Here is a 27,973-nt window from a genome sequence, read left to right as displayed (position 1 = left end):
GATTGAGAAACCTCTCCCAGGAGTTTGGTTCACAATACCTGCTATTATGCTGGACACGCAATAGTAAGACAGACAGATGTTTACGCAGAAAAATCTGTTTGGACTCAAGCTGAAAATTCTCCAATCAGTACTGTTGAGCATTCAGAATGTTTATTTGGTAACCTTCATCAGGAAGAAGTGGAGGCATCAGAAAAAAATAGCTTACATCTGCTTTGTGTGCCAGCTGGTTGCTCAGTAGCAATGAATGTTTGATTTATTTCCCCTTCCCCCCCCCCCCTAGCATACTTTCCTAAATTTGCCTTTGGCTCCCACAAGAAAACAGGCGTAAACTTGCTGCATGCAGATGTGGTTCTGTTTGTCTGTGTGCGGGGAGTGATGCCAGCGATGATAGCATAGTAACAGTCAAGAAAACAGTCATGTCCTTCACTCAAAATAGAAAGCGTTCAGTGTGTTGCATTGCATTCTGGTCTATTCAGTGATGCTGTCCCTGGAGGAAGGGTATATCAGCTTTTTTCTATAATAGTTATTTTTGGATGTTCAAACTCTGTGCTAAAAGAATCTTACATATTACATCTACAAAATTTTAAATTACCTTTATGACTGTCATAGTGAACACTATAATCTACAAACTATGCCTCAAATAAGCCCTGAAGGTGTCTATCTGGACAGTCATATTAGATTAATTGTAGTTGTAGCCTGGTCTGGTTAAAGTGGTTATCTCGAAGATCTCAGTTTCATTGTCTTTGGCGGCACCTATGGCGATAAACGGTAATTGCGGCACACTTCCCAGATATCCAGACAGTGTCGCATGTGTGACGTCCGCGGTTGGCTCCAGTTGTAACTCTTGATTTTCCTCGCTGGCGGTCGCTTTCCTTTTTAGACTGTTTGCTTCATCTGAGCGTCGAGTTTGTTTCTTTTACTTTGGATTTTCACTTATTTTTGAAGTTGTATCTGTAGTCATCCATCTTTTCTATGTTTGTTCAGCCATGGTAGATTACTGTTTACTCGCAACACTTGCAGAGACCGGAAAAGCAGGCGCTTAGCTCCACCTACCCTCTCTGGCAGACCAACCACTGCTGGCTGATGGAAAATGCGTCACTATGGGCGCAGCTTGTGATTTTTTGCACCAGACACCCAGTCTGTAATACTGCAAAAGCAAAGGGGACAGGGAGCCATAGGCTCAATCACCATTGTGTTACCTCATTCGGCGAAATATAGTGACTTAACAGATTATCACTTAAACGCAAGCTTTGGTGATACAAACAGCATTATATTTCAACTCCACTGTTGTTGTATCAGCTCAATGCTGGTGGAAGTTCTCTGAAACCAAATGTAATAGTTTAGTCTGGATAAACAGACCCTGCCTGACTCTCCCTCCCTGCCTGTTCCTCTTTTTAGTGTTAGCCAACCCTGCTCGGCCCCCTCTCACATATGCTTTCTGTCAGTCAGTAACTAAAGCTGCACCCACAGGGACTTTGATCAATGCACACCAACACACACACACATGCACACACAGATTCAAAGTATTCGTAGTCATGACCAGTCTCATCCGACAAACAAGCAAACCCATACTGAAGTCAAAAAGGCAGGCATTAGCATATTAGACCTGCCACAAATTAAACAACGATCCACTGCAGGAATGTTAACAGGTAAACAAGCTAGGAGCTCTGCAGACGGACACACAGTAAGCACACAACCGGAGGTAGTGCATTAAAGATAACGATGCATAATAAATGATAGATAACAAGAATTATCTCTTACATAATACATGGGCTCTACTAAATCATGCCAAGTTATGTGTAATCATTTGCTTCATGGTTCAACAAGACTCTCCTTAGATCACCTTTGAGTGGTACAATTTACGTAAGACAATGTGGTAAAGATTTAAAGCTCCTGTGAGGAGTTTTTATCAGGTTATGAAACAGGCTGAAATGAATTCTGATGTCTCTTTATGACCTACGAAAGCAAACCAGACCATCAGCAACAAGATTATTTCTTTATAGTTATTTTTAATGCCTGAAGCTGCTGGCGGGGGGTAGGTGTCAGACAAAGCGATTAACTTTGCGCTGCCTTTGTTTACATTTTCCAGGGCAAATATTTAAAGTGAGTGATGCATATGACTGTTTTTATTAAAAAAACACCACTTAAGAGGTACGGCTTTGTCCACAGGGGGCGCCAAAATCAACAAACCGAAACTTCCTCACAGTAGCTTTAAAGTTATTTTTTATTAGAAAATCTTTTTCTTTATAAAAGCTCTATAACAAACACAGTGACATTATAAACAACATGATAAAATACTTCTGGCATTATCTAAAAAAAAAAAATAGGAAAGATCTACAATAATATTGCTCAGTATTACATCACAAGTACAAAATTCTGTCATGAAAAGAAAGAAAGACAGGTATTACAATCATTAGTTAGTAGACGTGGTGCATTCACAGGCACGTGGAGAGAGAATTAAAAAAAGGCCCTCAAGGACATTTCGCAATCAAAGGGTTTTCAGATCTGACTGCACGCTCCCACACAACACTCAGGACAGGACAGGTGCAGGCATGTGTTTGCCTGCTGACTGATCAAGTATTTGGCCTTCAGACTGAAAGACAGCAGCGTCACATTCTTTTTTATCTGACTAATCTGTTGTGACGTAAGCCCTTCAGCCTACAGTTTGAGGATGAAACTGCTTTCTACAAAGTGCACTGACACTTGCAAGTGGTATAATAGTGTGCGAAACTGACTGAAATGCAAGAGCTATGTTATTCCTGATTACTAAAAAACTAATATATGACGGATAATCTAACAGGTTCTAAATGTAGAGGGTTTGTATGGCTCATCATGGCAGAAAGCACCTTCTTCTTTTAGTTGCATGTTGCAGCTAATTTGTGGTATTGACTTTCAAAACAATTATCGAACACAAATAGGCCCTTTTTCCTTTAAGGAGAGTAGCCAAGTCATCCACACCTCTGACGCCATGCAGATTTTATCCAGCATATGAGTGAAGACTCACTTAAAAGTAACTTTACTTTTGATCCCTTTTTAAAGCATCAAAAGCGCTGCTCTGATCTTTGTTCTTGTTGGGAGACACCCATACATAACTTTCTTTCCTCCCATTCTTTACCAATGTGCTTGTTTTCCACACACCAGCAGCAGCAGCAGCAGCGCTCTCGTCACCTAGTCTCCCCTCGGCAGAACCGTGGACTCCATGTGTGCCATCCGGGCATCCATCCAGCGAGCTTCCTGGCTGGCATCGCATCAGCGTTTCTGTCTCTCTGTCTGTTCCCCACCTCCTCAGTCGGAGTCATCATCCTCGTCTTCGTCGTCTGAGCTCGGGCCCTCGTCCTCCGAGGAGCTGGCGCTTTTGGTGCTGGCCTCCGAGATCATGCCGTCTGAACTGTCAATCTCTACGGACGTCTCTGACATGTAAAGATGTACGGCCCTCGACGGGTGGCTGAGACACACACACGCACACATAGAGGGGACAGGGAGATGAATTCATGCATGACACGTTCATGAATTATTTATGGTCATGCATGTGCATAAGTCACAGACAATGGGGACAAAGACGACACAGACACAGCAGCAGGGACAAAGGGTTAGCATCACACAGGGTTAAATGGTCCAAATTGAGAGCGAAGGTTGGATCAATATGTGTATGTGATTGGGGTTATAATATTTGCTTCCTTTGCCTTTTTTTACAACGACTCTGTATCGTCCGGTTTTGGTTGAGAGCATTGGCTAATGTACTCCAGAGTCACCGCAACACAGATTGGACGGTTACCAGTTACAAGCGCCTATTGCAGAGAGATCTGAAAACCCAAGAGAGAAACAAAGATGTCCCGCACACCCAGAAATCAAAAAGTTGTAAAGAACATAATAGCTCATTGTTCAAAACAGACAATCAGCCATCAGAGAGGCTACTTGTTGCTTAGAGATTTGCCTAAATTGCTGCTGAATTCAATGAAGTGCTGGTGGTTATATTTTTTACAAAAGTACTGTAATGTCTGTTTCCAACAAGTGCTCTCCATCGGGTTTGGTTATTTGATAGCACCTTGATTATTTCTCAATATCAGGACACCAAAGAATATACAAAAAAAATACAGCTTCAGTAGTGAAACAACACAGAAATGTACACCCCGTCAGAAAAACCACATTAAACGGCTGATACAACGTGACCAGTGGAATAAGGCTTGCTTTGTATTGGGTTTTATAATGTTTCCCGTCATCTGGTAATTAAAACAAAATTTCAATAGCAGCGAGGAATCATTGTTCCACACTTTCTATTGTTTGCTAAAATAATATATCCAACATGTGGTTTGTTCTTCGCTGGTACATTGGGGTTTGAAACGTATTAGTCAGGAAGTAAACAGCAGAAATACACCATTGTTCTAACTCTTCATCATCAAACATTTACTCTAAACAGGAAATGTGTTTGGAAGCCCATTTAGCTGAACAGGAAAAGATGAACTGATAAAACAGTTGTTTCCCTTCAGAAATGAAAGGCACACGGGGATATAAGAGATACACAGCAGACTGGTTAAAGCTTGATATCTACAGCTTTCTACACAAAGGCACATTCTTAATTTATCTCTGGTTAATGATAAGCTGCCCATCAACTCGTCCAGATTTGGGATCCAAAGACTGAGGAAGGTGGAAGTGAAGTGTCCAGTAGGGAGAAAGCCCCAGGCCCCCCAAGAAGGACCACCAACACCAACGGGATCCCCAGAGTTAGAAGGACAGCGAGAGAGGAAGTGTGCGATTCTTCCGTTCCTCTCTCCATCCCCATCTTCCTCTCCCTCTGTCTTTACTCTCGGTCTTACCACGCGGTCGGGTCTTTTCTCTCTTTTCGGGGAGCCTCCTCGTTGTCTTCATGCTGTCTCTGCCTTCTCTTCTTGCACCGCCTGCAGGATACGATGACGAGGAGGAGGATGACCACAGCGGCAATGCCGCCCCCTATGGCCAATGCCAGCAGTAGAAGTTCGGAGAAAGAGGCTGTAGGTGAGAGGAAAACACATGGATATAGAATGAGTGTGTAAGTTGTTATATACAAAAGCCTATGTTAGTTAATTTTTGGAGGCCTTTGTTGATAGGACAGTGAGGATATGACTGGAAGTGTGGGGAGGGGGAAGATGACATGCACCAAGGCGCCGAGGTCGGAGTTGAACCAGTGGCTGATGCAGCAAGAAGCTGTATATGGGGCGCCTGCTCTACCTACTAAGACATGTGAATGGTGCAGCTTTTGTGATGGCATGTCAGCATACAATCATTATCCCAAGAGCATGCAGATGACTTTGGTGATGATTAGGACTTAACCTGTGGTGCCAGCGACATGTTAGGCTATAAACTGCTAGATGGATTGGTACTTGATATCCTTGGATCACATTTAAAATATACACAGATTCTTGTGTAATGGTGCTAATGCTTTCCTTTAGTACCTACATTAGGTCAAAAGTTACATTTGTCCAATACTTGCAGAAGTGACAATGATATTCCCATCAGCCTCAACGGCAGCTGTAACACATGCTAGTCTAAGATGGTGAATATGGACAACACTACATACCTCTAAACAAAAGCATGTAAGCCATCAGCAAGTAGGCAAGTTAATATGCTAACATTAGCACTTAGCGCCAGGTGAGCCAATCCATATTAGACTTATGTGTTGAATCTAAACCAAGGCCTGATGTGAATATTCCCAGAGAGGTAAGTAAATGACTACATTGACTGCTAAAGCTGGGATTTGTCTGCCCTGTAACCTTCCACCAAAAGTAGAGAACAAAACAGCTAATGGTTCTTGACGCTGGCATGTAGCTTGCTGCTACAGCCAGTTGGCTTCCACGTGAGGGTGTATTGTTTGGGCATATTTTCAGCTGTTTTCAGTTACTGTTGTTCATCATTTATTCACTCCAATTCCAACATGGCCAATTTAGTTTCAGTAGCCATTGTTTTGAAATACAAGAAGGAGCTGGAAAAAGCTCAACACAATGGCATAACCTTCAAGCCAACTAGCTTTTTTAATGCACAATTGCTCCCAACTGCATGTATGCATTGGACCACTACATCACTTTGAAAATAGCCTTTGTTTTGTTGTGGTAATTTTAAATTCAATGCTGTTTTAATAAGAATGTGTCCTTGCTATAATACCAATTTTATTCCACATCATACGACACAGCGTCCACTCTAAAGTTTGCTTCATTTGATTCCAATGGAGTAGTTTCTGTGACATTTAAATACACTTTAATTTGCTGTCCGTCTCAGAGACACATATAAAACCAGATTATATTAATGTTAAATATATGAAGAAATGCAATGCTGCAGATCAAACTGCTGACCTGTGGTGACCACGCGGAGTTGAATCGTTCCAACCGCTCCGTGGACATCTGGCGGATTCTTCACTTGGCAGATGTAGGTGCCGTTGTAGGTGAACTTGACCTGTTGGATTATGATGGAGGCGTCGCGGCCCATGATGTCGCCAGCCCAGCTAACGCGCTTCCTAAAAATACCCTCCGGAGGAGGATAGGGTCGCTGCTGGTAGTGGAACACCTAAAATTGGAAAAAGATGAGTAGATTTGTTGGTCCAATAATGGGTTTTATTTGTTTGTTGTCACAGTTAGAAGCAAGAAAATACAAAGTCTAGGGAAGGAAGATATTTTATTGTCACACAGAAAGGAAGACAATCAAAAAACCCAGACCTGCTGCTTCTTTTCTTCTCTGTTCTCAATATGCAAACACACATACACACACTCAAACACAGACACAGGCTGTCTTGACGCTCTATAAGGAGCCTGATGACTCACCGACTCCTCTCTTAGTTGGCTGAGGGGGCGGATGCTCCCTGACACAATGAGGAAAGTTGGAGGTTTGATCTTACTTTCTCTCAAACACACACACAGACAGACACACACATACACTCACCGACTCTTCTCGGCCTTGCTTGAGAGGTCGGAAGGTCCAAGAGATGCTGATTGAATTGGGGTTGATTGGGGAAGAAGACTGGAATGTGCACTTTAGGCGGACATCGGTGCCGTTAACTGCCTCCATTTCCCCAGATGTGTAGATACGCATCCCGCTGACCCGCAGCACGCCTGCAAAATACAACGATATTGCACAGAGGTTACTTCAAAAGCAGGCTACAGGGCACACAAAGAAAAAATCTATGCATAAAAAAGGTTTGTAAGAGAGAGATGAATACATACACAAATACAATGCAACAGACACGGCATGAATTCACACTCATCAGTACATTTCTGCCTAGTCCAAGCTGTGTACCCAGTGACCCTGCCTCTGCCCACGCAGTGCTGCTGCAAGGAAAATCTCTAACTCTATGTTTCCCCTAGCACTGTATATATAAAAACATATAATGAATCCCACAAATTGGACCATATGCAGAAAGATCTGCAATCAGTGAGTGGGTCTGTTTCACAACATCCTGAAAGATCTTACTGATTTCACGTCAGGGGTAACTGTGTCTGTGAACCTAACCTGGTCCGGAGCAGGTTTGTCTTCAGGAAACTCAGAGTTTCGCTCTGTCTCCTCCCTCTAGAATATAAAACCCTCATTTGACTTCCTCATTCATTCAGCCCGTCTCACACCTGTTTGAGCGGTTACCGAATTAAAACATAAACGTTGCGTCTCTGTGGTGCTCTGACCCCTTTGCAAAAGTCTTTTATAATTATGATAAAAAAAATCAAAAAAGTCAGCATCATGTTAGGGATAAAGCTGATGCACATTAAAACAGCCACTGAATGATATTTCATTAGTTTAATATTTAAAATATGATTGAAGTGAGGTTCAGCCATGAGCCTGTTCTGCCTGAGCCGCACCTTTGAATGATGTTCTGGTATTTTATTTTAAACTGCTTCCATGTACGTTTTTCTCCCGCTGGATTGCTCCTAAGTTAATATAAATTTTAGCTTCCGGTCGTGATTAAGTATTAAATAAATAGACCAGTTTAAACTTGCGAATTTACTCGAGCAGCAGTTTCTTCCCACGCCGCTTCTCTCTCTTTTGCAGCTGCTGCCGTGTTACTTTATTTTTCTAAAAACATGCTCGTATTCGCTGAACGTCCACATGAGGATTTCGAGCTCCACTGGTGTGACGTAGGAGGACCTCTTTTTGTGTTCCGTTGCCATGGTGAATCGTGGTATCTGGGCTCCATTAATGCTGGCTTTTTACAGTCAGCGTGCTCGCACTTAACTCCGGCTGAACCTACTCAGAGTTGATTGAACTAACTCTGATCAGCTGTTCTTAAACCAAAAAGCCAGCGAATTTAACTCAGAGTAAGTCAAACCACAGTCCGGGGTTAGATTGAGGGTTTGTTGAACCTCCTTTCTGAAACGGACCCCAGGAGGCCAAGTCTGTGACACTTGATGAATAATAGCCACTTTGGCTGCACTGCTTTCGCTCAGACAGAGGGCTGAAATTGACAGTGTGAAGTATATTATATGGATATGGACTATATCAATCTTTACAGTACTTGGTGGACCTATTAAATGGAAAATGAATGGACTGGAAGAGCGGAGAGGGATATTGGCAACGATTTGGCTCCTCCACATAATGATGGATGGAGCTCCCCAGAATGGATTTGGCTTTGACACACATACACATGCAAAGACGCACAAGCACATGTCTGCAACGTCTCAGACAGAGACATGCTTGAAGCAGCCAGTCAACATCACGTCAAGAACCAGCGGATTATGTCTCCCACTTCCCAGGTTTGCAGACTCGTATTTATCGAGGTAGATCCAGCCTTATTCTAAAGCAACCCACTGAGCATGTACGAGGCTAAATCTCTGTGGAAGTTTGTGTGCAGGCTGTCTAGTCCAATTCACCTGGTCTATTTATAGATAGAGCTGAATATACCCTTACAATATCAGGAGCCATGTCTTGCCTTATTAAAGTCTGTGCCCAGGCACACAGCAGACCATCTGTCTGCAGAGCGAGCAGCATCAGAGAACACAGAATTGTCCGAGCTTCATTTGCACACTCCATATGAGGACCCTGCAGAACAAGCACTTGGTAAGTGCTCTATCAGAAACACTTGAGTGCATGTGTCATCCCAGGCCTCAATTTTACTCTGACATAATTTATTTTTGTTGAAGCAACCAGCTAGCAGCAGGAATAAACTGTTAGTCTGATGCAAAATGGATAACATCTTGGATGTTTGCCCTATATTGAAAGGCAATTTAAGGCTCCAGACATACAAGTGAGGAAAGTCCAGGAAGGCAAATTGGGCCATACCGTTCCCCCTGCATTATAAATACAGTGCGCATTAAAGCAGGAGCTAGCTGGGAAATTGTCAGCAGGGGCCTGGCTCCTTGGGCAGCATGTTCTGTTCCTTATCAGGCTGGAGAGGGTTTCCTGTGGGCCGGGGATGAGAGAGAGGGCCGACCAAACGGCCCCTGCACAGCATTAAACAGACAGGCGTTTCTCTCATCACCGGGCCCTGACAGCGCTCCAACAGCCTAATGTGTTTTAAATGAGGCCGATGAAACCTGGGAGGAGTGAGGAAGTTCACACTGCAAGAAATGTCCGTCTTTGTAAAGTGGCAGGTTCTTTTTTGTCAGACTTACAGTTGTATTTTTCTTGAATAAAACAACATGTCACTGCAGTATAGTCCTCTGTTTTTTAGAGGCATTTTTGCCTTCAGGTACTTCAACTTGCATCAATACATCTCTGCTTAGAAATATGTTCAAAGTGTAAAAATCAAAGACTGCATAAGATGTGGACACAGCCTCTTGGTTTCAAAAGTAAAGCATACACTGAAGTGTTTTAAACTGGCATTCCTTCTAATGACCAGCAGAGGGCGACTCACAAGTTACAAAAAGGTCTGATTTTACGAAAACAACTGATTCTTTACCTCAGTTAACAATTCTTTAACAAATTTAAGCTCTCAACTTAGTTAGTTTCAGGTCTTTTTCAATACAACATTAATTTAGATTTAGTAAATGATGGTCCTAGTTTGAGTAAAAGCAACTTTAAAGCCGAGTATGTTTAAAGGGCGTGTCTATCTGTGATTGACAAGTCGCAACCATGGCGTCCTGGCAACCGGGAATAGAGACGTAACAACGTGTATCCACCACGGGGCGTCTGTGGCTCAGTGGTCGTTGGTTGTCTCTCAATCGGAAAGGTTGGTTGCACATGTCAAAGTTTCCAAAGGCATGGATCCTGATTAGTGATTGGCACTTAGGCCTTTGCTATGTGTAAAAGGGTGAATGTGACATGTTGTGTAAAAGCACTTTGAGTGGCTCAGAGATATAGAAAAGCGCTATATAAGAACAGTCCTTTTACCGTATCTTCCAAATATGGTCACTTTCGTTTCCCAAAATATAAGATGGAAAAGGCCAAAACACTGGGGGTCACAAACTATTGCTACGTCCTCTTCTTTTTAATGCAGTTAAGGGTTAAAACAAATTTTAACTCACTGGTAGATAAGTTAAAAGAGTATTAGACTTTTTCTTCTACAGAATGGAAGAACTTCAAAGGGAACAAGCCTCCTCTGTGACCTTTCTCCTGCTTCCTCGCCTACCTGGTGGTGGAGACACTGAAGTGAGTGGATTAAACTGCCGGTGCGAGGGATATTCATTAGGCAGATAACATCAGTGCTGGCTGTATCAGTCCAGCCAGTAATGACTGCCTGCTTGGCTCCCCTGCGAGTGAGTGTGTGTGTGTGTGTGTGTTTCTGTGTGTGTGTGTGTGTGTGTAAAAACTCAGCAGAAGAGTCCGAGCCACCAGTGAAAGGTCACATTTTCCATATTCCATGTGAAGTTTGACAAAGACAAAGAGGGGTGTGGGGTGGGGGTGGAAGTGGGGAGGAGGAGTGAGAGCAGAGAGTTTTTGTCTCACAGAAATGATTACAAGTACCAAACTGCAGTAGCCAAGAACAAGTTTTAAGCTAGGAAGTTATGTTTTGTAGCCATGCTATCAACATGGCTAATAATGATGGCCATTTGATAGGTGCACCATCTTGTTCCATACATATGTGACTATCGCACATGCGCACATTCCTTATTGCAATTATTAAACAATATATCGTGCAGCCCTACTGCAAAGTATTTTTAGTTTTTATTCTTAATGGGGTATTATACAAATTATAAGTGCAATATTCAGGTCCGTGTAAATGCTGCCGAATGAGGTTTAAGTATTTGGTGAAATGTTTCTTAAAGTACTGGCTGGATGGCCACTAAGTTGATGCCCCCAAATGCAGCAAAAGTGCCCTCATGGATGCCCCTGTAGTAAATAAAAAACGATAAAGTGCCCTCTCAGCTGCCCTTGCAGTGGATAAAATTTAATTGGGTGCCCTTCCAGTGGATAATTGATACATGTTGGAATTAGTTAGCCTCCGCACCTACTACATATGAGACAATGTGCCCTAATGGGATGCCTATAGTTGACCCTAGTTGCCCCTGCTGTTGTTTCGCATCACAACTTTCTGCCCACTAGTTCCCCATGGCATAAAACTGGTGCCCTTTTTTTATTTCATTTTTGACCCTGCCCCTCAAACAGCCTGAGTACGCCACTGGCAACCAACATGCTGAGTTATGACAGAAAACATGGTAAGTACATGCCTGCAAAATCATGTCAATATGTTCATCATGAGCATGTTAGCATGGTGACATTAGCGTTAAGCCAGATGCAGTGCTGTAGTCTGCATACAGCCACTGCGATAGCTGCAGTCAGTCTGGTTTATACATAGAAGAGAAGGGGTAAATCTCTGTAATAACACTAATTACTCATCAAATCACTCTGCATCAAGAGCAGTAGAGCACACGCAGAAGATAAGCGGAGCAATAAACAGTAGTGCAATGCATAGCCTCCCCCGACAAATTGTTGAAAAGCTCACGCTGAAATGATTCATCATGCTTCATGTATCAGGAGAGAAAGCAGGTCCTCCGGGACACAACACATCATTTCAAATTTCTTCCCTTAACCAGTCTATTTACAGTACATGAATTTAAATAAGCGTTGCTAATCTCCTTTCAACAACAAAAAATTAAAAACGCTTTCATGTACGTCGTCCTTTGACACACGCTGCGCTGATTAAGGATTGAGGTTAATTACCCCTTTTTTGAAGGCAAAATGGGTATTAGCGGAATGACAGAACAGTTAGGGCCATGTACAGTGCTTCAATTACAGTACTAATTTGTCCCTGCAGCTAAAAGTAAGTGATCACTATTTAAATGGTCATTAGCATGCACTAATTCCCAAGGAGGATGCGTGCCATTACATGGAAAAGACATTAAAAGCGCAGAATTTAACTCATTTAGAGGAAGAGCGATAAACAAGCAGAAAGGAGTTTAAGTGATGGACAAGAGCAGGGTGATTGAGTAGATGAAGGAGTGAGTGCTGTGTGGATGGAGTAGGAAAATGTATTCTTTTACATAATTGCAGTCTGTAAGGAGGAGATAAGATAATACTGTTTGTTTTCTTGCGTGTCTGTCCCAGCAATCTGCTACTCCCGTCCAGTCCGAGTGGCTCACTTGTTTATGACTGAACTTCCTGTCCGGCAATAAGCGACCACACCCAGCATGCAGAGATGGAAGGAGAGAGCTTCCACGGCTTATTAAGAGGGAGTTATGTACCCCACAGAGGAGGGCAGGGCCAGAATGAAGACAAGTATGTAAATGTGCCCTAATTATGTGTCGAATATGGCCTACATTGTTCAGCTTTCTTGCAGATTTCTTGCAGAACAGTATAAGAACAACAACGCTCAGGTTGGGAAGCTCAAACGCAGTTATGTTGTACTCCTGTGTTCAAGGTTGGGAAATTGTTATTTCGCAGCTTCCAGGTGATCAGCATGTAAAAAAGACTATGGATAATGACAATCAAAGATATTAGGCTGTATTTAAAGATAACTTATTAGCTGCCATTATACATCACCTTACTTTGGCATTCAACCACTTTAGAATCTCAGAACAATTGGCTATTATCTGACAATAATAGTGTCCTCTGGAGACAGCCAATACTTTGAACTTCTGACCATGGGCTACATTGTTTACAGTCTGACTAGCAACCTTCGAAGCAAGAATGGAGTTGAGAGACAAAGGCCATTTTTTTAGCTGCACTTGCATGCCAATATCTTTTTATAGAGATTAATTAAAGCTAAATTACGCAGATGAGAAGCGATGGGAGCTGGGATTTCATTAAGGCAGATTGCTTTCTGCACCTTTTGCTCTCCACACAGCCTGTTGTTATTTGTAGCCTACAGCCAATGTCTTGTAGCCTGCACCACAACACTTCTGACATCCAAAATCGTCACTTGCCTTAAGATTCTTCATCTATGTAGCGTTTGCTAGAGACATCTACTTCATAGCTAAAAATACCCTCCACTGTCACGGTACGGAATTATTCTAACTGTGGCGAAACACTAATGCCCCCTTGTGGTTCGACGGTTAACCGCCGTCCTAGCCCGCTACCGTAGTATGTTTTGTTTATTTAACTACAGCGCGTCCCCCAGACGATAAAACATCATCGACATGAGTGAACACAGCAAGAGCAGTGGAAACATTAGTTTATTAACCACTAGTGCTACTTCATTGTTGAAATGAAATCTGTGGTGACGGGCTAGTTGTTGTAGCGTCTAAACTAGCATGTCGCGAGACTGCACACGGGCTCATCTGTGAAATGGTTAAATTCCTCGCTAACGGTTAGCTAACAGTAACGCTAGATAGAAAGTGGTTGATTGCTAAAGTTAGCTATGTGACTTAGGTGTCAGCACCTCATGGGTATAATGTTTGACCTTGAAATACGGCATGATTTCTCTCTGGATTTTAACAAACCATTGTCTTGACAAAAGTGAATCAGTCGAGAAGTGGTTAATCTGGTTTTCAGATTCCCTACTTTAACAGGATGTATGGCGTCAGAGGAAAAGGGCCCAAGACTTAATTAGAGTTATCGTGTGAGGTGTGCCGACACTCTTCTGCACAATTGCTTGAACTTTAAACTATTAACATCTAATGACTTTTCCCGACAGGATTTCACCTCTGTTCAGCTTCCTATCTTAGACAAACTTCTGGATATGTATATGTGTGTACCTTTATGTCAAGGTCGGATGTTTCTATTTATGAACAGATATAGCATCTGGAGTTGCTGCAATAGGTTGTAAAAGATTATTTTCCATTGTTATGCTCGTGTTCATCGTGTGTGTCGTGTCTGGCGTCTCTCAGGGGGCTTATTGTCTGCACAAACACACACAACACACATTCTCTATTACACGTAACAGTGTTGGCAATAGGCCATAATATCTGTCAATATGTCCAATATATCACGATTAAAATGAAACTGCTGAACCTTTAATGCACTCTATTCTACATGTCATCACTACTTGGTAAAAAAGTACAATGGTCCATTGGCTGGGCTGAAGCCTAAGTGGGCAAATACTTTAATCTACCGTAAAATAATCAAACCAAGCCCACTCCAGTGTGATTAGGTTTGCTTGGCTTGGCAGTCGTCCCAAGATTGTATAGAAGCCCTCCAAAGAGGAGGAAATAATATCAAGTAGTGTTTGACCTACCCATATAATATTTCACCCTATGTCAATGAGTGTGCTCAGGTTTCTAAATGTATAACCTCTACCATGCTTAAGAGTCTTTATAGTCTTAAGTCATTGTCAGATAAAGTATGTCTATGCACGTACTGGGAAAGTGTTAAAAAAGGGATGGTAGAAGTCGTTTTTTATTCTCCTATAGCTCAAATATTGTTCCATACTAACCAGGATTAAGTCTCGACTAACCGTCTCACGATAGTCATGCTTCTTGTTTCTAGCTGACAACTGTTAAGCTAACATTAGCTTAGCATAAATAAATTAACGCGTTGAAAATGCACGCCAGCCAATTTCCTAAAAGATTCTGAAAATCCTGAAAATTTACTTGACCTACATACATGAAGTTGTGCTTATAATGTCTGCTAAAGCCAACAGGTCTCACTTAAAAATGCATCATCTGCAGTTGTTGAGTCATGGGGACGACATAGGAATAGCATTGTTGTTTAGCAAGTCAGGGGTTAGATCTGTGTGTATTATCTCAACCTATGTGCTTTTACGGTTAGCATTACAAGAGAAAAGGCTTTAATGATTGAGTGTAGAGGTGGGCAGAGTTCAAAAAGAACTCTCAATCCACTCCGACCCCAAACAGCCAGTAAAACTATGTTGGCTTAGAGTCTTCATTTTGACGACTAGAAAGTTTAAAAGTTCATCATCCACTATACTTTTACCGTCGATAGCCGTGTAAATCTCTGGTTTTATCTGTGACTTCCTCAGTGTAGCCGGAGCTCCACCGGCTGCCTCTACCATCTTGAATTCAAGTCAAGAGACATAGCCTCTTGGTTTTAAAAATGCAGAAGTGCCTTAAACTTGTGTGCTTACAGTTTGCTAAAAGAAGTCCAATAGTATGTTATTCAACTAAAAAACACTGAGCCTACCTTATTTGTTACCTCAGAAAACATTTTCCTGATGATTCCATTGTCTCAATCAATTTTTTCATTTCTTCTTCGAAACAGCGAAATATTAATCTTTTAAATTATGGTCCCAATTAGAGTAGAACACACACACTAACACAATGAATTTTCAACCAGGATCGATAGGAAAGCATATCCACCTTCTTGTCCAAATATGATCACATTTTGCACCAAGGAACAAATAGCGACGACCAAAATGCCAACCTCCATGCTTCCCAAACCAACCGGTTACTAAACAGGAGCTACTTCCACTTCTCATATTGGGTTTATGGGACTAATTAATGTTTGTTTTGCAAACATTTCACTACCTGTCTGGCTGGGTTTGTTGGATTACAAACTTGCCCATATCCAAACAAAGGGAGGATATTGCTGCTAGCTATAATTCTAATGGCATCTAGAATCAGCTAAGGAAATACTAAACAGTGGATGTTCCATCATGAGCAGGACTTATTTATTAACATAACCTGTTGTCTCACAAATTTGTTGATGATCTCTTACTTGACCTTCGATTAACCCTCAGTTATATCTGTTTGAAGTAGGCTAGTTAGCTGGACATGCTAACATTGGCAGCTTCCACCAACCTTTAAACTCTTCGAGTATCACCCTTACTACAGATCCATGCTAACTGTCTAACTGCTAACTAAGGCACATCAACAGGTCCACCAAAGCAAGTATCAGTTGCTGAATCATGGTTGGACAAAACTATTAATGGAAATGGTTAGCTAACAATTCTTAAGACTTCAATAATATATGCTACTTTTATTATTATGCATTCCAACTGTGTAAACTTCTGCAAGGCTGAACAACAATGAGCTGATCTAATTTGTGCACCAAAAAATTACTACTTCCTTCTCAGACCATGACCCAACTTTCCACCAGTATTCAATTAAATTTTCTTAATATCGGACCGTCTGTCACATGAGATTTACTCATTCTTCTTAGTTACCAATGGTAGTTTTTCCAGCAACTTGTTTTCAGGGCATTCAGGGTGTGTTTCACACTGCAAAGAGGCATGTTGGGTATATTGAACTCCTGTCATAACTGCTTAGCAAACATCCTCTGGTATTTTAGATATTTCCTTAGAATGTCTTGAAAACGATCCCCAGAATGAACAAACACAGCATATGTCAAAGTTTTCGTGTCACCTCGGCCTCTCAGCATGAAGGCCTGTTGATGCAGGTGCTCATAAATATCCATATTTATAAAACCAGCTGTGGGAAAGCACAGGGTTGTTTTTAGCCAGTATAATTGTACAATATGTTCATGTCTGGATAGAATATGGTGATATTTGGACTCCATGGGGACACCAATACTGTTTAAGAGTTAACACTGTACCCCTGGACTTTCCATTTTCCGAGGGGATTTGTAGTCTTCCCAGACAAAACAACAGGGGGGTAAACTCTGCAGGAGAAATCAAGCATTTGGCACGACACTCTGAATCAGGAAATTGGTTTCATTACATTATTTCCTAGACGGTGTGTGTTTGTGCCTTTCCTCTCTTCATTATTCCTCAGAAACAAAGGGACCACTGGAAGAAACCCGAGTCTCTGTTGCACCGGTTTTGGAGGAAACACTTACGAAAGGACCAAATACACAAAGAGCTCAGAGGATTACAAAGAGCCTCTTCTCTCCTTTGTGGGCGCTTTCACAAGCCCAGGTTAGTTTTCTTCTTCTCTTTTTTTTTAACAAGGCCGGTCTTTGATGCAGGGCTGGACTGATGGCTGGGAATAGCAGGTTCAGGTAACAGGGTGTTCACAGAACGGGAGGACTCAGAATTGAGGGAGAGGGCGAGTGTTGAGTGGTTAAATGGGAGGAAAACCCTGAGATTGAACATACTGCCCTGTGCATTTTCTCAATACGTGTTTCCGTTCCACCCAGTCATGAACATGCCGTTGTGCCAAAATAAGCAAATACAATGTACGGTCCAAGTATGTGTTTACATACTTTCTTGGACTTTTGTGCTGGGGCTGTTTTCATAGTCTGGTCCGCTTAGTTCCACTTAAAGGTGATATTTAGACAATAATGGGTTTGAAGCAACAGCTTGTGAAAGGCCTTTCCAAGCGTGAACGTGACAGTGAGACAGCACACAAAGCAGGGTTTGCAAAGATAAAGATTCTCCAGTCGGTGTCGAAGAACTTTGCTTACAAATTTGCCTAAGAACTGACCTACTGGTGTGTGCAAGCCAAGTGCCAATTTTACTAAGATAGACATTGACTTTGGCTTGGATCTGGCCAATTGGCAGACTTCACACAGCTATCTTAATTAATCCTTTGAACAAATATACTTCATTCTCTTGGACTACCTGGCAATGAGTTTTGGGTGGGTTACCACTTATAAGTAAAAAAACATGGCAATGCAAATGCTCCAAACTGCTCAGCTCTTCCTAGCAGGAATGTTTTGCCTTCTCAGAATCAGAATCAGAACCGGGGTTTATTGCCAAGTAGGTTTACACATACAAGGAATTTGTTTTGTCGATTCTGGTGCAGAAAAATTAACACAGAACTAGAATAAAACTTAGTAAAAGACTTAAATAGAATAAGATCAATTGTTGACGAGGCTGGCAGCAGAGGGGAAGAAACTGTTCCCGTGATGGGAGGTTTTGGTCCTGGGGTCGGCCTCAATCTTACCTGCACGCCTCATGGCCCTGGAGGTGTACAGGTTTTCGAGAGATGGCAAATTACAGCCAATCACCCTCTCTGGAGGATTCTGGAGCAATCCCAAAGTTACAAAGACATTTTCCAGGGAAAACCAAGCCAAATAGAAAAAAATATCAAACATGACAATAAATACTTTGAATTCAAGTGTCAACAAGGACATAAAAGATTGTTCCCTTATTGGGCAAATAAAAAGGATTAATGATATCCTAAATTGGGTGGCTTTATTTGGGGCTTAAAATAAAGCAAAATGAAGACTAGCCAAACACGACAGACCAGCCGAAAATATCTTTGTGAAACTGGCCCCAGACGTTATGATCGGTGCCAAACCTCACTGATGTCGATGAATGGAAGCCTTTCCAGTTGAGTGAAGGCTGTTAAAGCTAATAGATTTATGGACATGTTTTTCTTGAACTGACATGTGCAGCAATCACACATATGTGTCATATTTAGGCAGACACATACTTGCGGTCATGTCAAATAAGATAAAAGGAAACTCATGCACATACTAGAGCATACTTCCTACCTCTCTTCGGATCTTGTCTGTGTCATACATGCCTGAGAATTTTCCCAAACATTTGAAGGCAGTCTGCCCCTGGAATTTTCTGGAGTTGCCCTTTCACATGTGTCCCTCACAGCAGGAGACTTTCCCCATTAGACGGAGACAGGACATGAAAAAGTATGCTGCAATCCCCGCAACTGGCAAACACAGCCAGAAGCTCCTGAATCTCTTCATCTCTCCGATTTGCGAACAACTTTGCTGTGTATCATGTTATGTGTTGGTTTCTCATAGGTTGCATGATGGTGAATGGACTGTAGCGCTTTTCTAGTCTTCAGCCCACTCAAAGTGCTTTTACACTACATGCCACATTCACCCTTTCACACACACACACACATCAAGCATAGTTCAGGCAGGCCACGACGTCAAGCTCTATATTAGCCGTCAACAGCGAGCCAAGCCAATCCTCAATCAGCTGATGGCTCGGCTGACTTCCCCTTTGCTTTCTATTGGAAAATTACATTCAGAGCTCTCTATTTAAACAGCTTTAGCCCAGCTTCCTTTGCTGCTTCCTCTACTGGATGATTTGAAACCCACCTCCACCCCAGCTCCTCCTATCATGCTGCTGTCTCCAAAATTAATCGTTTTAAAATTAACTGTCATTCACGCTGTTCTGTTCGGGGGGTCTTTGCCGCTGAGCTCCCTGCTATAGCCGTTCATGATGGCTCATGAAGGGCAGGAAGGTGTGAGCAGGGGGTCCCAGAACAGAACCATACCGCCAAATGTAACTTGTACAAAGTAAATAAAGATTATTTTGACAAAATGGTCCTGACTGAAATTCATATATTGTGCCTATCTCCTATCAGTATCTATGCACATTCATACCCGATGGCTATGCCTTCTGGAGCAATTTGGGGTTCAGTGTCTTTCCCAAGGACACGTCGACATGTGGACTGTAGCAGTCAGGGATCGAACCCCCAACCTTCTGATTGAGAGATTACCGACTTGATGTTAATGCTTCCGACTGTTACCTGCTGCGACGTCTTGTAGACATTTTACTAGGAGGCTGGCAGGAAAAAATCAGGGTGAAAAATTTGTCTGTTTGCGTTTAGCCCACCTGAACAATGTCAGGAAAGAGTGCAGTGCATGTGTGAAAGAGGCTTAAGACTGCTGCTTTCTTTCTTTTTTCCCCCCTTTGCATACTTACAACAGATCCCTTCTTAATCAAAAACAGTGGGACCTTCCTTGGATGGAAGTTTGACTTTCTGCAGGTGGCACTGTTTTCTTTCATCCGTGGTGACTCTCCCTGCTCAGGCCTTTAACCTCAAGTAGAGCTGAAGTATAAAACATAAGCCTACTGGAGAGATTCACCAGACACCCACTGTTGGAACAGCAAATCTAATATCTGTCATTAGTTTGATTTATTCTTTTTAAGGAGACAAAACAGATTTTCTTTGCATTACAACATCACATATTCCAATTCTTGTGACGTTTTTAAATGCATAGGCGTAAGAAATGTACCAAAGTTTAGAATTTTCTGAACACACTCTAAAGGTCAGTCCAAACACAGACCAAGCATCAATCACTTATTCCAGCTCTTTCTTCCTCTCCCTCCTGCTTCCTCCAGGCCAATTGTAATTCATCAGGCGGCGGTGTCCAGGGGAAACGTGTGGTGGGTGAGTGAGGATAAGAGTTTAATCCATCAAACCTCTTCCACTCCCACCTCGCAGCTGACTCAACAACTTCACCACGGGATTACAAACTCCTGTGAGGGGGGGGGGGTCCGCCGCAAACGTTTCAATTGAACACACCCCCACAGACTTCTGTTGGCAGGATGCTCCTACCCTCAAAAGACAGCCTTGGTTTCACATATTTACTACGAGGACTGACTGGCCGTATGTTTTGTGTCCTGCAGTTGTATGAGTCAGAGTGAACCCACCTCTGCTCCTTAGCAAGATGAATAAGTTAGCAGCCGGCCACATATTGGCTGCACTGATGAGGAACCACACAGTGGAGGAGGAGGTATTGACTTCTGCTCTTTGCTTTCAACCTTAAAGAGGCCCACCTCCATTTTCAGGAAATAAAGATCTGTTAAAGTACTTCTTGACCTTTAAAAAACACTTGTCTTTGCCTCTGAAGGAAGTGGAATTATGCAAGTTTTGGAGGAAGAAATAACTTGTTTTTCCACTTTCAGAAAGAAACTTGTTTCTATGCCAACTAAACTTCTACACAGCTGCGTGTTTCACTCGACGAGTGCCTGTGTAATTACAGTGATTGTGTGCTGGGCTCTGAGCGCTGCAAAAACACAGGTGACCTACACTCAACTATACCTGCAGACATATAGACAGAGACGTCGCTTTGGAACTGCTGCTTCCCTGCCAAATGCTGCATGCTCCACGTCCTGGGCAGATTAGGTGGTTTTGCTGCGACAGCTATAGCTTAGAGTGGCTTATGTACACTATTGACTCAAACTTAAAATAAAATTGGTGTGTGTCTGACATTATGAAGTCATTTTCTTCAGCTACTACTGCAGTAAGGTTTAGCCTCATGCTGTAATTGTCACTTGTGTCCACAGTGGCAGCTGGTCAGCAGAAGTCTCACTCTAAAGTAAAAGAGACGTCAAATTTACAACAGCACATCTGTCTTACAAACTTTGGACAAGCCAGGGAAGAAGGGTGTCATGACAGATGATTTTCAGTTGCATTTTGGAGGACGTTGAATGCACAACTTTTGGAGCTTCAAACAAATTCGCTTCTACAAATCATTTTGTTGCATGAAATTTGAACATTCTTTTGTATATTTGTTTCGTATGAGTCCCAAAATTTCATTACATTTTCAAGACTTTATACACTTTACTTTAAAGTGGGACACTTAAACTCACAGCCAGACCAAAATAACAGAAAGGGGCAAAAAATACAGGCAAAAAAAAGCTAAAATTAGCTGTATTCCTTCCACGTGTTGCTATTGTTTATATCAAGGATTTACAATTGTAAGGACCTGTGCCCACTGACAGCGTTTTTTGCCTATTTTCTATACAAAGCCAATGCAGTTCAGCGCTCTCAGTTGACAATAGTTCAACTTTGGGAACACCGCCATGCTCGTGAATGTCACCTCACCGACCCATCAAATGAAGAAGGGGCGGAACTTCATATATGAACTTTGTCAACAACAATGGCGGAGGAGAATCGTTTCGTTTTTTCTAGGGTCCAATTTCCAGGTGTAGAGCTGCTGCTAACACCAGGACCAATTCCTTTCTTTGTAAAATGTCACTGAATAAAAGATAATATTTATAAGCATACAGAGCAATTTAAAACTGCCTTAACGATCACTGGAAATGCCGCCAGACAACTTTCGTAGCCTAGCAACAGTAAGCGCTGGTGAGAAGTGCTCTGAAATTTAGGTTGTGGGCGCTGCCAGTGGAAAAAAATGGTTAGTGGTTAGTGGACACAGGCCATATAGCTGCACGGTTGCCTCATAGCTAGCAGGTTCCTGGTTCCAATCCTGGTTTGGATGAAGGGGGCCTTTCTTTTTTTGACTTTGTTACATAGGACAGCTGAAGAGAGACAGGAAACGCGGGGAGTAGAGAGTGGGGGATGACATGCACCGAATGCAGACCGGAAGCATACGTACACGGGGCACCTGCTCCACCAACTGAGCCAAGCCAGCACCCCAAAATAAGGGGCCTTTCTATCTGGAGTTTGCATGTTCTCCCCGTACATGCATGGGTTCTCTCCAACTTCCTCCCACAGTCCAAAGACATGCTCGTTATAGGTAAAGTGATGACTCTAAAAATGCCTGTATGAATGTTAGCGTGAATGGCTGTGCTCAGTCCAGGCAGTTCCCCACCTCGGCCCTGCCGCGACCCTGAACAGGATGCAACGACACGGAAACAAGAAAAGCACTCTTGTATGCGTAAATCACATGTGCTTTAGGGCACACGGGCAAAAGTGGGACCAAAACACATGCACACAGTCCTTCACCTGCCTCGCCCACAAGCGCCACCCCTTCTCTCTTCAGCTTACACCCTCATTCATTGTAATTGCTAAGTACAGTGTCAGATAATTATTGAGCAAACCGGATCAGTAGCTGCTGTACAGTTCACATTCATGAGTCAGCGATTTAAATAACAATAGATGGAGCTCTAGAGAACAGAGTATTTTCCAAGCATCTGGAATTCTGGCACTATGACTTCTCTGCTTTTATTCTAAATATTTAACTAAGTCTGGCTTTGTGCAGATAAGTAGACTTAGGAAAACAACTGATACTCAATGGAAACAGTTGATTCATTCCACATGCTGTAAACCTAGTGGGGATGTTGTTTTAACTGGAGGATCTACTTGTTTGCCGTAGATCTAAACAGTTTTCAGAACGAGCGACCAGCCAACACACTATGTAAGAATGTGACTGCACAAACAGAAAGCCGTGCTCACAGATATGCTCTATTTGCAGTTGCACTGATTCAGAGGAGCACTGACCATTTGTGTGCACAAACACTCAAAAACCGGATGGGACACAAACACTTTCCATTCAACGAGGAATGTATTTTCAAATCTCTGTTTACACTTGGAGGGGAAGATTTAAACATTACGCAGGGAGGGCCTCGCCTTCACACTCAAACACTTCACAGATGCACCTTAAGCTCGCTGTGTTCGGGATCGGCGTGTTTATGCATGAGAGCGCGTCATTGTCGCCGGCTCTACACGCCCCCAGGCAATCCCCCAAACAAAGGCCAGACGTCCTCCTAGGAGTGTCAACACAACGCAGCATGTCTGAAACCGCAGCAGTGCTTTCTTCTGCTGACCTATTATTGCGGTGAGATTAAAAATGACGTGGCAGAGAAGTAACTGTTACATGCCTGCGACAAAATCAAGAAGCTGCACTGTTAAAGTGAAGCCTGAACAACGAGTGGAAGCTGCTAGGCCGTGTGTGCATGTGTTTGTGTCTGCTAAACCTGTAAGTCAGGACAGGTTGGCACACGTCAGCCGTGGAACTTTTTTTCAAGGCCTCCTTGTTGAGGAAGAAAATGTTAGAGGAAAACAAAAGGAAGTAAAGTCTGTTACAGTCAAAGACAGATTTGTCATTACACCAGGGGATTGGGAATGTTAAGAAACGACTTTTAGCCGCCTGTCGACTCTGTGTTTCATAAAAACAGTGGAGAATGACAGAGATTTGGTCCAAGTTAAAACTAATCTGCTGTTTGTTTTCAGTGTTTCCTTCTTTAATCTGCCGTCTCGTGTAAGATATGTTTAAGTATATGCTGCTTCCAAACTACATTATCTTTTACACAAATATATATATATATATGTATATACATATATAAAAATATTACCAAACAACGGAGAACAGAAGATTCTGTCTATCAAACATGTTTGTTTTTTGCTTAAAAATCCAGATTTTGCAAGGGAAGTCTGGTAAGGATGACAGCTCAAACAGCTCAAAACAAGACAACAATATGAGGTTCTGAAGGGGTTTAACCAAACCACACAATCATGAGTATACACAAACAAAAGCTATTTTTGACTTTGTCAACGTAGATTTCTCTCCAGGCAAAGAGAACACATATACACTCAAAGCCACATGCAGCAAGGGACCCAAAAGCCCAAAGATAATCTGCAATTTTCGTTCGTTTTTGGGGTCCTTGAACTTTCGGTCCTGTCTTGCAACATGTTACTGTATCAGAATACTTTTGAGACCTTCCTAAAAATAATTGTGTTAAGTTAAACTGCCTCAAACTGACACAGTGAAAATCTGGCGCAAATATAAGGCGTATCATAGTATTCCAGCAAAAGAGGTTATTTTGTTATTAGTTTGTGCTGTGTGAAGGGTCGCAGAGGGGCTGGAGCCAATCCCAGCCGTCATAGGGTGAGAGGCGGGGTTACACCCTGAACTGATCGCCAGTCAATCACAGAGCTGACACATAGACACAGGCAACCTTTCACGCTCACACCCACACCTACGGGCAATTTTAGAGTCACAGGCTGACCTAACGAGCATGTCTTTGGATTGTGGGAGGAAGCCGGAGTACCCGAGGAGAAGATGTAAACTCCACACAGAATGGCCTCTTACGACAAAACTGGGATTTGAACCAGGAACCTACGAACTGTAAGGTTACAGCCTGAACCACTGCACCACTGTGCAGCCCTTGGGGTAAATATTAGGCTGATTATCATATTCCAGCAAAAGAGGTTTTTTCCCGTTATTTGTTTGCACTTTAATTGTTGCAACTTTAAGGTGAAGCCATCCATCCATTTTCTATACCACTTATCCTGTTTGGTGTCGCGGGGGGACTGGAGCCTATCCCAGCCGTCATTGGGCGAGAGGAGGGGTCCACCCTGGACTGATTGCCAGCTGACACATAGAGACAGACAACAACTCAAATTCACATCTACGGGCGATTTAGAGTCACCAATGAACCTAACAAGCATGTCTTTGGACCGTGGGAGGAAGCAGGAGTACCCAGGGGGAACCCAGGCATGCCCCTATGTCTGAGGTGAAACCATCAATCCAACCATTATCTATGCTACTTATTCTGTTCTAGGTCGCGGGGCGGACTGAAGCCTATCCCAGTTGTCATTGGGTGAGATGAGGGGTACACCCTGAACTGACTGCCAGTCAATCGCAGGGCTGACACAGAGACACATACAACCACTCTGGAGGGAATCCACAAATGCACAAGGAGATCATGCAACTCCAAACAGAAAGGCCCCTCCACAACTGGGATTCGAACCAGGAACCTTCTAGCTGAGGGCGACAGCGTTACCCCTGCACCACCGTGCAGGTTAAACCATTGACTAAATACAGTGTAAAGTCTATGGGTGCAACAGTTCACACACAGAGCAGAAAAGACAACCAATGTCATCTGTGGGTTACTTTTAAGCAGTGCATTATTAACATTTTAAGGAGACGCGTAACAAATTAACTGTTTCTAAAAGCTATGCAAAAAGAAGACTTTAATGTCCCTGCACCTCCAAGAGACTTATGAAACACTACATTTCATTTTGCAGCACTAGCAGAAAAAGAAATCCAAATCTGGTTGTGATCACAAATGTTCTCGAAAGCAATTCCATTCTGGTGATGTTAGAAGCCGACACATTACTCCCAGAAGCATCTTGACACAAATTACAATTTATAGTATTTTTTAAAAACTCCTGCCAAACACATTTTTTAAAATACACAAAGGAGTAGTGTTTTCATCTTCTGAGAGCGATGAAAGCTTTTCACAAGTGCAACACTTGCTGCAATTACGTTTGAAGCGGCATCAACACAGAGAGAGAGAGAGATTATTCTGTTTGGGAGATATCATATCTCTTTAAAGATTGGCTCTTTGCAGCAAGTGTGGGAAAACCGTCTTTGATCAACGCGATGCATGTCAGAGGAGTGGAGGGCTGATGGGTAAATGTGTAAAAGTGTGTGCTGTTTTAATGTCACAGTAGATGTGTGTACCTGGAGGGAGGAGGGATGGGTAAGAGAGGAATAAATCTGAATTATTTTGCGCCACAAAATGTCTCGTGAAAATGATACGAGCGCTGGCGTGTCACATCATGGTGGGCTGTTTTGCCAGTACAACAAAGCCAAAGGCAATGGGAGTGATTACAGCAAAACAGACATGAGAACTGAAACGGTGCGGAGCTTAATCAGTTCCAGCATTCCTTTCTTCATCCTCATGCTGTTATTTGATTATCTGTCCCTCCATATCCACATGGTATATTTATCCACGCTCCTGCTCTGTTTGTCAGCCTGTGTCTGAGCTATTACTGACCCGCAGGCACATGCTCCTTGTAAACATAAGCAGCTTGCTACTATAGTGAATCCCTACATGGTGCTTTGGCAGTAGATGGACATGTTCAATCAATATAATCCAGTTAACTGGGATGGACGCAGATTACTTCAAGGTTAAACATTCTGAATGAATTGCCACTGCCAATTTGTGATATTAAAACATGTTCCATTAGCTGCCTTTTAATGGGAGCAGCTATAACAGTAAGATACAGTCAATTAGTGTCTGTTTCCATAAGCTTATCAGACATTATTCCACCGACATCCTGGATCGCTCTCTACGGGAAGCAGCGTCCAGTGGGCCACTCCACGGTCTCTTTAAACGTAAGCAGGACGCACATAAGAGGGCAGGAAATGACTGAGCTTGCATGAAACCAAAAAACAATACATCAAGGATTCGATGCCGGTAAATAGGCCTACTTTAGAGTCCTTGTGCTGCCAGAAGTTGGCTGGTTTTATCGCCTTTACAGGAATTCTTCAGCGACCTTCCCGGTGCCACTGTTCTAACTTCTCCACTTCCCAGTGACGCACGACGGGCTCTCAGAGATGGAGGTTAGGGGTCCCTGCGGAGCTTTCACTAATGGACAAACAATCAAGGACGTCTCTATTTTACTCTGAGACTCGATTGCCGGGAGCATCTCTAAAGGCTCATCCTGTTGTGTCTTAAGTTCACTCTTGGGATGTGAAAAGAAAATAGTTCCGTTTGGAAAGCTCTCATGCTAAAAATAACAGCCAGGCAGATACAGGCATAGCTAATTATGATTGTGGAGGCTCATTTTATTTTGATCAAATTTATGTTTGGGACTGTTTCATGTGGAGGCTACTCTTATCAGCATCGAGCAGTGAAAACAATTGTATCTCTTTAAAAACATGTAACATTGGAAACATCACACTATACTGTTTTTTCCCCAAAGTGTTAAACAATACACCACCAAAATTGACTCAAAATAATTGTATCCCTCGGTTCATCCACTCACACCAAACCGGGGTCTCACCTGAAGCTGCGAGTCCACACAGGACGGCGAGGAAATAGAGCCCCTTTACGCACATTGGATGGACTGCAGGCTGTCCGATTACCACGAGACCAGGAGCCAAAAACTAACCCACTGAAACTCCTCCGCCGACTTACAGTCACTGGAAACTCCGTCGATAAGTCTATGGATCACCTTTCGGGAGGGATAAAATCATGAAGTTACGCTGAGCCCTCTCCTCTACCTTTTCTCTCCAAAGACGCGTCCCAACTCGCCGATGCCCTCATACATTTCACTTCAGCACCCTCCCACCACATTTTCGGGCGGAGTAACAAAGTCAGTCACTCTCCTCGCTGCCTCCTTATCTCTCTCTCAATTGTTAAACCCAAAGCTGCAAATATTTGACGGTCACCCAACCTGTTCTGCCGCTGCGTAAAACGCATTTACATCTGCGGTGCCATACCAGCGCTGTTGCGCAAGCACAAGTGCAGGGTGAATAATGTAGACTGTGTATGCAGGTACCAGGTATGATCTGATTATGAGCTAATGTGATTTATATCTCATCATCTAGTAAAAACAAATGACTAACATATTTTCCAGCTGTTATTGTGTCACTCCATGTCCCTGAA

The 27,973-nt window shown here is 42.7% G+C and overlaps 1 protein-coding gene across 1 annotated transcript; it reads right to left on the bottom strand.

The window, feature by feature from the left end:
- Window positions 1-133: 133 nt before the first annotated feature.
- On the bottom strand, window positions 134-27,604 carry LOC138604644 (myelin protein zero-like protein 2). Its single transcript, XM_069676599.1, has 5 exons — window positions 27,369-27,604; window positions 6,907-7,076; window positions 6,324-6,534; window positions 4,815-4,986; window positions 134-3,445 (listed from the first exon to the last, which is right to left on the bottom strand). Exons 1-5 carry the CDS (start codon window positions 27,421-27,423, stop codon window positions 3,286-3,288), a joined length of 768 nt encoding a protein of 255 aa, XP_069532700.1. The 5' UTR covers window positions 27,424-27,604; the 3' UTR covers window positions 134-3,285.
- Between the last annotated feature and the right edge of the window lie 369 nt (window positions 27,605-27,973).

The sequence above is a fragment of the Semicossyphus pulcher genome, unplaced genomic scaffold (genome assembly GCF_022749685.1).
Source record: "Semicossyphus pulcher isolate SPU_LCO1_2020_fin unplaced genomic scaffold, fSemPul1.0.p SCAF_26, whole genome shotgun sequence".
Lineage (NCBI taxonomy): Eukaryota > Metazoa > Chordata > Actinopteri > Labriformes > Labridae > Semicossyphus > Semicossyphus pulcher.
Note: the sequence above shows the minus strand (reverse complement) of the source record. Positions and strands in the feature narration are given on the sequence as shown.

Bases quoted from the DNA above. Each gene is read 5' to 3' on its own strand.
- LOC138604644 (XM_069676599.1), bottom strand. From the start codon at position 27,423: ATGTGCGTAAAGGGGCTCTATTTCCTCGCCGTCCTGTGTGGACTCGCA. The intron at 7,077-27,368 runs GTGAGACCCCGG...TGTATTTTGCAG, and splicing joins GTGTGGACTCGCAGCTTCAG to GCGTGCTGCGGGTCAGCGGG. The intron at 4,987-6,323 runs GTCAGCAGTTTG...TCTCACCTACAG, and splicing joins ACTCCGCGTGGTCACCACAG to CCTCTTTCTCCGAACTTCTA.